The sequence below is a fragment of the Nansenia antarctica genome (genome assembly GCF_963989245.1).
Source record: "Nansenia antarctica genome assembly, chromosome: 1".
NCBI classification, from domain to species: Eukaryota; Metazoa; Chordata; class Actinopteri; order Argentiniformes; family Microstomatidae; genus Nansenia; species Nansenia antarctica.
The window spans coordinates 4699399-4712793 of record NC_137674.1 but is presented as its reverse complement, the minus strand read 5'-3'; the positions used below and the strand labels follow the sequence as shown (position 1 = coordinate 4712793).

The 13395-nt window shown below is 41.7% G+C and overlaps 1 protein-coding gene across 1 annotated transcript in view; it reads right to left on the bottom strand.

Annotated features, from left to right (window-relative positions):
- ism1 (isthmin 1) overlaps positions 1 to 13389 on the bottom strand; it is a gene marked incomplete at both ends in the record, with an annotated part of 22801 nt that extends 9412 nt beyond the window's left edge. Inside the window, one exon of the mRNA XM_080550215.1 lies at positions 13252 to 13389. Within this exon, the coding sequence (XP_080406341.1) occupies positions 13252 to 13389 (138 nt within the window). The remainder of the gene's footprint in view (positions 1 to 13251) is intronic.
- Positions 13390 to 13395: the final 6 nt, after the last annotated feature.

Below are 13395 nucleotides of genomic sequence, written 5' to 3'. Positions count from 1 at the left end.
TTTGATTTTTAACTATCCTAGCACAATGGTTGTTGTATAGAAGCATAGCTTAATCCAATCTCACATTTCCTCAAGACAGTTAAATAGGTAGGGCCATTCAACCTGGTCAAATGCCTTTTCGGCATCCAGTGAGAGGATGATGAGGACTTCTTGATATTAAAGAGGCACCTCAGATTGTTAAACAAGTTCCTCTTAGGGATAGTCTGGTCTGGGAGCACAAGCTTACTGGCAGGCAGGCTGAGGCTCCTGGCTAGTGTCTTAGCTAGAATCTTTTGGTCCGAGTTTGGAAGTGACATTGGTCTATGCGACCGCACTTCCTTTGGATCCTCCAAAATTACAGTGATAGTCACTTCCTCTAATGTCTCTGGCAAAGCCCCTTCTTCATGCACCAGATACAGGGATAGCAGATGTTATAGATCTCGTTGTAGAACCCATCTGGACCAGTTCTTTTGCCACATTTTTGTGATCCGATTGTATCCTGAATTAGTGTAATTTATGTATCAAGGGTGTTGATGCCAGGAATACACTGTGGAATTTTCAAATGATTTAAGAACGATTTTCTCGTTGCCGACCATATTCCAAAATCAGCATGTCAACATGTCATGACGCCTTTTGCCGGGCATACACTCCAACCAAAATTGGAACGACCCTCACCTTATGTGACCCTTGACCCCCATGTCAAACTCCTCCTAGATGAGGGTTCTCACACTACACGACTGAATTCATACATTGACGTATACAATATGATCAAGATTTCTGTCATCATTGGTTATGAGTGTTTAACTTAGGAAGAGATGACAGACAGAAAGTTGTTTAAAACCAGTTGAAAGAAAATGATTGAGAGATTTTACTGGTAAACTACCATTAAAAATAGTTGAAACGTATGTATTATGCCCTGCGTCAACACCACATTCATCAACAAGTACGTTTGCAAGTTACCTAGCTAGGAGAATCTGATAAAAACCTAACAAAACGTTGGGATGGAGAGATTTTTGAACATAATTAGGCCTAGTGAGAATGGTGACGCAAACAAGCAACCCCCAGCAAACCGTAATTCTACAAGGAGACAGTATGACGATTCCTACATTGATTAAGGGGTTTATGTCCTGCTGTGGACCAGACTATGATGTGACATCATGTCTGTGTGCTGTGTTTGGAACCATTTACAAACGAGACCAGGATGCCCTCAAAACTAAAGAGGCATCTTTAGACCAAACAACCAGAACACCACAACATACTCATCCTTTTTCTGAGGAAAAGCATCATATGCCACATCCCTCAGCATAGCCACGGCCAAGATGCCACACACTATCGGTGAGGAACTATTGCTCCCTGTCTGTGTAGACATGGTTGAGAAAGTGCCGGGTAAAGAGGCAGCACAGAAAAATCACAAACATCCCTCTGTCTGTATGGCAATAGTGTCAGTCGCTGAATCTAAGAGATGTCCTGACATACATGAACAGCTTGGTGAAAAAATACAAGCACTGCAGCACTTGCTAAGAGCACACAGTTATTGGCCTTTATAGGATATAGTCGGACAAGATAGTGGATGATTTTTTAGTTTTGTGAGGATTTGAAGGAGTATACTACAGGTTAAGCTATTTTCCAATGCCTGGATAGTGACGTTACAAGAGAATACATGGTACAGAATCTTAGAATGCACACAGTGTGCTGTTAAACAATAACGGTGTCATGAAGAGCATAGTACGGTAGGTCATCTCCTCTGAGGGGGATATTGAAACCATCATAATCAATAATGATAACTACCTAGCTAGATAACACACTGAAGTCTTAATTATACCAATTATTTGAGGCAGTAATGAAGCCTAGTAAGTAAGTAAGTAAGTAAGTAAAGCTTTATTTATATAGCGCCTTTCGTACATGAAATGCAACTCAAAGCGGGTTCAATCATTAGCTGCCTAGTTGTTGGATGTCTCCAAGCACTGTGAGCAGTCCTGTAAAGCTGATGTCATACTGTATGTCAATCACATACAAACACAACCACATTATTACACATCAATGGGGTTTTACTCCTTGCTTGGTCTAACTCATGCTTAGCTCCTTTGTCTGAATTTTGTGTAATTGTTTTAGGTTTTTCCCCAGTCAAATCCTGTCCACTGCTACTCCCTAGATCAGGGGTGTCAAATATATATTACATATACATTGCTCGTGGGTGATTTCAGCAAATAAAAAATAAGAAAGCATTGCTTGCATCATTACTGACTGCATTTTAGCTCATTTTAAGAGTCATTAAAAGTGTTGAGGTATTTCTGTATTTCAATGTTAATACATTTACTGAATAAAAACATTTGAAAAGTGATTTTGCTTTGTTATTCTGGGTTATTGTGTGTGAATTGATGGCAAATTATTTAAATTTAATCCATTTTAAATTGAAGCTATACCACATCAAAATGTGGAAAAAATGAAGGGGTCTGAATATTTTCTGAATGCACTGTATAAGGCTCTGGTGCACAGCAGTGGACATTTCTTTCATTTGACTATAAAATGTATTCTTTTTTCCAGCCCATGTGAGGTTGCATTTGGTCCGGTGCGACCTGCGACCAAAACTAGTTCGCCGCCCCTGCCATAGACGAAGTGGCTTTGTCCCGTTCATCCTTTTGATCCTCTCCACACTGTGAGCAGTCTTCTCATTTGTCTATATGACACCATCACACGATCACTCAGTCTAACTGCACATGTTTGTGGTTTTTGTCTTCACAGTCAAACACTGTCCCGCTCTCAATGGAAAAGTTCCATCCATCCACCTCAACTCTGCAGTCCACCACTGAAGTCAAGCCTCTGTGCACATCTGAATTCTTGCCTCATACGCTCATTCAATCATTGTTGTGATCCCCTTCCCAACACAGTGTGAGTGGTCCTTTCATGTTTGGAGAAATACCAACTAACACAATCTGTTTATTACACATAGTGTACACATCAAAGTGATTTTACTCCTTGCATGGACTAACTCATTATCTCTTTTGTCTAACTTTGTTGTGTGGTTGGTGTTTTTTCTTTCATCCCAATCCAATCCTGTTCTGCTCTCAGTGAAAGAGTTGGGCAGCTCTCCAGCACCATTCATCCCGAGGAGCCTGTCCTGCCACTAGACTCCACCCCCCTCCCCACCCCCCACCCCCCAGTCCCTCCTGCTTCTCAGGTCACCTATCCCATGAACATAGCATGGATCAGCCCCACTCCATCTGATGCCTACCTACAGCTGTTCATTTGGACTCCAATCAGAAGGTATTTTGTTTTACATTTTGACCTGCTTTTTTTGTTGATCATGTTATTGAAAGGCTTTATTATTATGGTTAATGGACTGAATTATGAAGAGTGAGGATAATGGATTTGTTGCTGTTATATCAAAGCATGCTCCTGCTTCAGATGCTTATTAAATAATATGTTGCTCAAGAACGGGATTGCGCCGGACGAGCCATTGTTTTAAAAAATTTAATTCACACTTTGCAAATGTAACTCTCATTCATGCCCCTATTATGCAAAGGAAAATAGCATAGCACACTGGAATCTGCCCAAATTGTGAACTGCCAAGCGTGCCTATGCAGAAACAAAATCATATCAAAAACATTACACAGGTGTATAGTTGTATAAAGTTCAGGAACTAGGGGTGTAATAGATTGCAAAAAATAATAATTGTCTTGCCCAAATTGCGCATGGGCCCAGCCAGCTGCTACTGTGGTTGTTTGCCTATTTTGTTGAAATTGCATTACGTTAATAAGAATGTGTAATGTGACAGCTTGTACACTGTCACACAGTTATGTACACTCCAATGGCCATGAAACATCAAGATTATAGCTCTGTTAAATCACATAGTGTGGCATATTCATCATCGAAAGAATTAGAATTAGTTAGAATAAGGTATTCTCTGCTCTAGCCACAGTTTGACCACAGGCTCGGAGATACACAGATGAGGACCTGTCATATCTATGCAAAAGGAATGCTGTTTGTCGCAGTAAGGGAGCTACACATTGATGATGGTCCAGTGGGTTACCTCTCTACAGTGGTCAGTTCTTTGAGACCCAGTGAAAAGCACTAAACAGAGATGTTTTATGAATGAATGAATGAATGAATGGACTTTATTGTCATTGCTATAGTACAGGTACCAAACAACGAAATTAAGGAGGGGTGGCTCCCCTGGTGTTAGGAAAGGGGGAAAAAAAAAAAAATGTAAAAAAAAAATCACAAGAAGGGAAGGAGCTGGTTTACATAAATAAAGGCTATGTACACTATCCACTGTACTATACTGTACAGATAGACGACTAGGGTTGTCACATTGCACAATAGTATTATTTCACATTTATTTAAAGTGTCACAGTTTAGTTTTATGAAATCATGATGTCACTTAACTGAAGAAGCCCAACCATCTTATATGGGTCCATACCTGTGATTTTACAAAAAGAAACATGTAAAATAGCTTAAGATAAATTCTGATAAATACCATACACGCAGAGGAAGTTCTCTGACCAATGATGCAACAAAATTGGTCAAGACATTGCATGGGACAGAAAATCCGAAGTGGAAAATCAAATATTGAAACGTTTAACAAATGAAGACGATGCAATCAGCACCACAAAGATCTGAGATGGATGAGCCCAGCCAATTACTGCTGGGAGATCAACAGGATATTAGGTTCTAAGAGGGAAGAGTGATTTCAACACTAAGGCCTGGCCCAGTCACTAGCCAATCTTCTTACGGACATCACAAAGGCCCCTCTCTCAGAGAGGTTTGGGCTAAGATGCCTAGGAGATAAACCACTTTCAAGTCCCTTGCCTTCAGAAGGCCCCGTTTGTAACTGAACCCCTGTGAGCAAGCACTTCCTTTTAGAAAAAAAAGAACATTGTACTAAGTTTGTTTTTGGTTGTATCGTTGTATATCGGTCATGATAGAAAATGCTACGGTACAATATCTAGAATCACAAAATCTATTAATGTTTGTAAAAGGCTGTTGATTCACTGTCTTGTGCCAACTACAGAGACGATGGAAAAGAATGGTAACACCATCATAGCATGCTGGTTTATGGTTGTCATTCATTCAATGTTGTTACATTGTTTGTCATGGGTTGAAAATACAGGTTGTCAGACAAAATATTGTGACAAGGTTGCATGTGGACTGTGAAGAAAAGTCCTTATTTGATAGTCACGATCCAACATTGTAACAAGGTTGCCCATTGATTCCTAACCAAAGGAAGTAAAAAGCAACAACAACAACAACAATAGTCCACCAAGAGTAACAATAGGATTCAGAGTGCATCAGAGAAATTAGAAACTTGGAGAAATACTTGAGATTCTTATTTGTAAGAAGAAAAGGTGTTGTTGTTATTATAGCCTTCAGCATGTGACACATGAGGAGCGCGAGGAAAAAGGCACCCGAGCCGAAACCCCAGAGAGATGATGTGGAGAAGCAAAAGGGGGAGGAGGAGGAGGAGGAGAAGAAGGAGAAGGATGGGGATGTGGACCTCAACGACACTGACGTGGTCGACTCCAAGCCCGCTCCGGCCAAACGCCCGACCCCACAGAAGGCCACCCCGAGGAAGGGCACTCGCAGGACGCGGAGCACCCAGGTGAAGAGTGATGCAGAGGAGGAGGAGGAGGAGGAGGAGAGAGAGGGGGAGGAGAAGGAGGATGGGGATGTGGCCCTCAACAACGACACTGACGTGATCGACTCCAAGATAGGAGTGGAAGATGCACCGCAGATGACTGAGCACTTTTCTGGCTCGCAGTCTGCGTCCCAATCCATCCCAAAGGTGTTCGATAGGTCAGAGCTCTGTGTGCAGGCCAGTCAAGTTCTCCCAGACCAAACTCGGCAAACCACGTCATTATGGACCTCACTTTGTGTATGGGTGCATTGTCATGCTGAAACTGGAAAGGGCCTTCCCCAAACTGTTGCCACAAAGTTGGAAGCATATAATTCTCTAGAATCGCATTGTATGCTGTAGCATTAAGATTCCCCTTCACTGGAACTAAGGGGCCATGGCCAAACCATGAAAACAGCCCCAGATGATAATTATTGTGTCCACATTCTTTTGTCCATGCACTATAAACGTTGAACTCCTGGCTGGCTCGGCAACATCTCGCTCCAGTCATACTGGACTTTAGGTTTTAGTCTGTGAATAGAAATCCGCCAAAAGGGAGATTTGTTGACACATAGAGAACAACTATCGGTCAGCTAAATCTTGATTTTCGTTAAAACATGGAACAAATAAAATAATGTAATCGTTCACAAATTAGCCATCATTATTCCATTGCCCATTTAGGAGGAGTGCACCGGCATAAAAAAAAATGCACCCCAGGGTTCGGACACACTCTCCTCTAACCTCCTCCCATTCTCTCTCTCCTGCTCTCTTGCTTGATTGTGACAATGTGGGCAAGTCCCCTCTCCCTCCCCCTCCCATTGTAACGATACCTCAACTGCTCCACTTTGATTGTTAATCTGAAACGATCATGACAACTAAAGTATTTTACAACTTATACAGCAAGCTACAGTACAATACTCTTGCAATGTCCATCATCCATCATGCTCAACAATGCCTCCTGAACATTGTCACACCAGTGGGGACTCCTACCTACTGTATGCTGGAAATGACTTCACTTCCACTAGGGATCATACCAATTGAAATCTTGCTTAAAGATGTAGGTTTAATGACATATAGAGCTTTATTTAGCACTTTCAGTAAACTGGCATTATGATGTTTTAAAATGCCCTATGGTTTCACCATCATGTATTGACATGATTTTAAGAGCAGTTCAGTCAGGACACTTAATTGTTAATGTCATTTGGTTTAATGAAATGTACAATTAGATTTGGCATAAAGGTAGGCTCTGATATAACCCCCCCCCACCCCCCCAACCCCACTTGAATTAAACAACATAAAACTATGAACTTCTAACCCCTTGCTTCAATTGAACAATATTGAAGTACTAATAAAACCACCTGGGTGGTGGTGGAGAGCTCAAACAAACGGGCAGCATGAATAGCAGCTCAGCTATGGTGGGACTAACATGACTGGCTCTTATAGCCTTTCCCATGAACATGTGACATGATCAGCGAAATGACGACCAGCTGCGTTCTCCTTCCTGTGCCTGACTGAACCTATGGCTGTGTTCGAAATGGCATACTAGCATACTGCATACTAGCATACTCAATGAGTGCATACTGCCTACTAAATTCATAATAAGTATGCCAATACCAGCTGACCGTTTACACTGCAGTATGCATACTGCATCCCAGAATGTTTAATCCTCAATGTTTAACCTCCAGGATTAAAATAAATATATATGAGCAATAACATATTGTGGGCTTGCTACAGCAAGCACAATACAACCCAATTTGTTCTGTCGGAAGCTACAATACTGGGACCATTCATGACTGGTACAGGCAGTCAAATACTAGGCGAACGTGTGTGTAAGACACAAATAAACTTGGATTTCATGCATTTCAAGTGGCATCTTTGTAATCATGATGACGTAGTCATGTCTAAGAATGCATTTCACCATATAAATTCCCAATATAGTGAAAATACCACCGCTCATCCGTGATCAGACTTAGCTGGGGTGCTGCAGCTGAAGAGTATCTAATCTGTGCAAAAAACAATGTTTATTGCGAGCTTTCGGTCTCCAGGCTCTCGGACTATGTAAACAACAGCTGTATGACGAGTTTGTATGACGTGGTTTGACGAGACTAAAGAGACGCGCAATGCATTTTGGGGATTGAGTATCTGAATAGTATTCTGTCCATTGTTAGCAGGCTCACAAAACAAGCTGTGTTAGTTGACTAGCGAGTGTGTCGTTGATTTTCAACAATGCTTAGCTCGTGCTTTTTTTTTTAAGTTGCAAAAATGAAAACGTAAAGGTTTTGCATTTTTTACGTCCGTTTTCAAAAAAGAATTAGAACTCACGTTGTGTCAATCACGCTTGCAAGCTTGCACGCCGGAATATTCGCCCGTCATAATTTTTTCCGCAACAGGTTTGATTTTCTGTATTTTCAATATAACGTCAATATAATTTTAAAAAACGCATCGGACATCCGTGCGGCAAGGTCTCTGTGTGTAATTGTTTTTTTCGGATGACAGATTAAAAAATATGCGTACAAAAAAATGCATCAATGTGCAAAGACCTAAGTCTTTTTTTTATTTTTTTTATTTTTTTTTTCAGATTTTATCCCTTTTTCACCCAATTTGGTAGCCAATTGAACCCAACCTAGCATCCAATTATCCCCTGCCTATTGCATAGGATCCGCCGCACGACCCCGTGGCCGGCAGTCCCAGAAGAGGCCGCCAGGCAGACTAGCTGACTGGCTCCTCGAGCCCAGCACTGTTATTCCGGCACCCAGGGGGCGGTGTTGCGCGACGGATCCTTGTCCAGAAATACTCCTATACCGCCCTAGGAAGCGGCCGCCCAATATGCCGCTTCCCGTGTGCCTCGGCCATATCTGGATCTGGCGAGCCGGGATACGAACCCCGGCCCCGAAGACCTAAGTCTTAATGTCGGAATGTGCCTCTCGCTGTCGTTCAGAGAACAGATGCCAAACTGCCGACATGTTTGCTATAATTATATAACTTGGCAGTAGGCAGTCATCACTCAATGCTCGTCTCATTCACAGAACACCATGGGTTGCTTGCACTGTTAAATCGTGTCATTCACACATTCGGCCGAACACTGAATGTGCTTTTTTTGCTATTCGCCGTACTTTCGGTGCATCCCTGTTTATTAGTAGACTAACTGCACAAATAGCATAGCACACTTTGCACACTAGCCAATTTATGTTTTCCCCCTTTGTGGTTAGACAATAAAGATGAAATAGGAAGTACAATTATAGATTCCCAGAAAGTGTTAATAATGGAAAGAAAACACTTGCAATGTCACAATTCTTAAAATGACAATAAACTTAATAATAACAATAATACTAACTTTAATTAATATAGCGTCTTTCAGGGGACCCAATGTCGCTTTACAGAGAAACAGTCAGAACATGACTGTCGAGGCTCTTCTAATGCTAGAATTGTATGTTGACGGTTGTAAAACGACCAGCAACACATTGCAATACATTTTTGTTAATGTATCGGCTCTGTGTAGTCATGGTTCCAGACTGGTTAGACTCAAACTTGCCGTTCTCCAGACAGTTCTGCTGACAGTTAAACCCATGATTAATTTGACAAAGCAATCACGAATAAGATCACCTACAGTTGCGGTATAAAGTAAACCTGTCAATTAACAGTTTTTTGGGCTCAAAGACGCAGCTGTGCTAGCCTGATGCTAGGTGACACTGCAATTGCCCCGTAGTTCAACTCTAAGAAAAGTGGCCTGATGTTTTTTGGGTTGGTTTCAAGAAATGTATCTGATGAGCGCATGGCTTGATGGACAGAGACACACAGTGGTTGCGGTGCTGCTAGCTAATACCGCAAGTGGATAGTAATTCCCCACATTGGGATTATGTGGTCTCAGAGGAGATGGAGAGATAGAGCCTGAAGATACCCACACTTACACTGGCTTCAATCAACTGCTGATTCTGGGCTGTTTCCGCACAATCCTGAGGTTGAACTCTTAACCAATAGGGATTTGGTATTTCCCACATGGTAATACCAGAGCACTTGTAACTGTTTATTAATTTATTTATTCCCACGGGTGAATAAAGTCACCCAAATTGTCAACATTCTAGAGTACCACGGGTGATTTTGTTCACCAAAAAATGCATAAATGATGCTTCATTTTGTAGCCAATCAAAGTAGTTTTGCCAGGTAAATACCAGATAAAACACTTGGCACTCTAGATGGTGAGTATTCCAGAATTATTTGGCAGTTGGCGAGTTAAAGTGTTTTTTAGTGTTTTAGAAATGTGTTTATTGATTTTATTTCTAGGTATCAGTCTCACTTCAAAGACTTGGTCTTTCCTCTTTACCCCAATGATACGGATATACAGTACAGAGATTACCTTTGGGAATCTAAGGAGGTATAATCAATGATTCCATTGCCTCCCTTTAAATGAGTTTATATACTAGCTTAGTGCAGGTTGTTTACGTCTATTCAAATTAGGTCCTTCTCACCAAAGAAGTGCTTTAATTTGAAGATCAAAAGTGACATACCATTCCTCGGGTCATTTGGGGCCTCCCAGGATGTTACCCCCACCCTGAAAACCCATGAATGAAACTCACACACCAGCCACCCCCTCCTTCCCACTACATCTTTCCCCCTTGCCCCCCCCCTCCCCTTTTCACTTGTGAGGGCTGCTTAAAGGAGCATGACTCCATTTTCAATTGGGAACCACTCAGGGGGCCTTCCCCCAGGGAGACAGGCAGGAAATGAAGGCAGTGCACATTGTGCCAGATGCTTTTCAACCCGACACTTAGGTGGAAAATAAAAGTATATTTCCTCTTGTCACATGTCTCAAACTGTGTGTGAGTGTAGTGCTTAATACTTATTCACTCACTTGATCAATTAATATAAAAAAAGAAGGAAGACTTTATGCTGAGTACAAACCTCAACCATAGTAACTAATACAAATAGCCTAAACAAACAATTTGAGAGAGGGGAGTAGTCCATTGGTCCAGTGTTTACAATTCCAATACATTTTCTTTGACTGAATCACTTTTCACGTTTTTTCTAATGTCCCTCCGTGGCGCCATTATTCCTATTTCCTAAGCAAGGCTCATCCTCATTGTAAAATGAATATTCCTTTGTGAGTCAGTAATGACATTGCTCTCCTGTCACCAAGCATCCACTGGCTCTGTGACTAAAGGGTTTATTCTCCCCTCTACAGGTGCATAGAGGCGAATCCTGTCATTCATGTTCCAGTGAATGGCACATTAAATATGACACCTCGGGATGACAATAACCCCCTGGACTGTGACAAGGTCAGGCAGAAGATGACATCATCGTCTTCAGTGGTCGACCAGTGAACCACATTTGGACATGGTCAGAGTAGTCCATTCATGACCATCCATGTAAATGTTCAAAGGTGGTGGTGGTGTGGGATGTGATCTACAGGTTGCAGCAGTGAGACAGCGGCTGGCTTTGTGCTTTGTTTACTAAGCTCTGCGATGGTCACCCATGAAGTATTCCAGGTTCATACATTGGGCTGTGTGACAGTGAATTCCTGGAATATTTCATACAGGCTTGCAGAATATGCAACTACACCCAATAAATTGAGACCATGAGAAATACTGGACAAAAGACTGTACAACAATGATCTATAGGCCTATGTTTTTGTTACTGAATATTGTTTGCAAACTTGTCATAGGCAAAACATTTAATCTAATCTAACTAGACTCGCTCTGTTGGTAATGGTCCTCCTAATCCAGATGAATAGAAGTCATTCTTTCCATTTGTTTTCACACCTCTCAAATAAACAATTTTCAAAGGACACCATTCCTTTCCCGCTGCTAGACATAAACATCCATTTATCATTGTGTCGTGCAGTGGGCAATGAGTGACAAGGGTTATTTCAGTGGCATGCTAAAAATACATCAAAAAGAAGTTGGGACGCTTAACTGCCTCAGAAAAACCCTGTTGATCCCTAGACCCCTCTTAAACCTAAGGTCGGGATTTTGAGGTCTGGTGGAATCTGTGCTTAACTCAGTTGGCATTGCAACAGACAGGGTAAACTGTTCAACCTGCCTGAGTGGCCTGCTGTTGTTGGTGTCCTGTCCTTTCCTGGTCCGGCTGCATGAAGTGGTAGAACAGTTCCCCTAGGCCAACATAGCAACATAGCCTGGGCCAATGGACAATATCAGATGAATGAATGAATGGTCTTTATTGTCATTGCTACAGTACAGGTACCAAACAACGAAATTTGGGAGGGGGGGCTCCCCTGGTGTTAGGAAAGAAAAAAAAGAAAAAAAACAAGAAGGGAAAGGAGCTGGTTTACATAAATAAAGGCTATATACACTATCCACTATACTATACTGTACAGATAAAACACTGTGCTGTACTCTATGCTATGCTATACCTATTCTAACATTTCCTATTTCTCTGCAACCTTATAAACCAGTTCACGTCAGGTGGATCGAGGTAGGAAATCACATGGAAGGACATGTGTCCTTGATATGCGATTGATCGAGTTTCCCATTAATACATAAATATAAATAAATACTGAGATGCAATTGTGACCTTTAAGGTCATATTATTTTTATTTACTGTGTCCGGCTTCATGACATGTAAAGAAAGCGTGGGATTTTAATACTCCACCAGAGGTTTGTACAACCCATGATAGGTCTGATAGCTATCAGAGCATCCCTCGGCCACACCTTTGGGCTACGGGCCACGTCTTCAGGGAGTATGACCCATGTCTCATCAACTAGGATGCTAGGATGACTCTGATGAACTCATGATGACAGAGCACTGCCTGTAGCTAGCATTCAATCCCCCGGCTATAAGAAGTGTGTGTAGGGGGGACTCGCGATCTTTGACCCTTCCTCATCTTCCATTTCTCCTATTACTGCCAGCCATTCCCAGGAGAGACCCTCTGTGGACCACATCCTATGTCAACCCCACTCAGGAAGACTCAGGAAGTCCCCCCAGGGGATGCGGCATCATTACCTGTGTCACGATGATGTGGGTGGATGTCTGTTATCAAACTCATAATGTGTTTATCAATTAACACAATTGACATGATTCTGTATAGGCTACAACGTAAGCTATATATATATAATTCCTAATTCAAAAGTAAAAGAACTAACTAAAAGAACAACAACTCCCTATGGGTCCTATGTTCCTAACATCACCTGGATATTCAAGTCCTTATGAATAGCCTATAATATTCACAGAGCCTCTGCAGGTGAGCTTAGAATGAGAAGGTTCTATCTCCGTTTAGAATGAGAAGGTTCTATCTCCGTTTAAAATGAGAAGGTTCTATCTCCGTTTAGAATGAGAAGGTTCTATCTCCGTTTAGAATAAGAAGGTTCTATCTCCGTTTAGAATGATAAGGTTCTATCTCCGTTTAGAATGAGAAGGTTCTATCTCCGTTTAGAATGAGACGGTTCTATCTCCGTTTAGGGCAGTTCAGAGATATCGAGCGTCAAAGTTTTGACATTCCATTATGTTTTGTGAGATGGAACCTTTGTATTTTATGAATTACTAACTCAAAAATGTCAACATTTTAAAAGTAACACCACACAGGCATTAATAAACACCTAATGGATCAGATTATGTAAAAAAACCTCAATTTTGACAAAAATGGAGATAGAACCTTATAATTCTAACGTCACGAACTCATAAGCAAATATGACAGAAAAGACTCTCACCTCTGCGAGCAGTGCGTCCTGATCCGGACTCACAGTGACATTTCCTTGGTGCAGCGGACTGCTCCGTGACACCGTGATGTGCAGAGTCAGAAGCAGGAGTCCCAACAGCAGCAAGAGCTCTGCCGCCAGCCGGACCATCCTCTT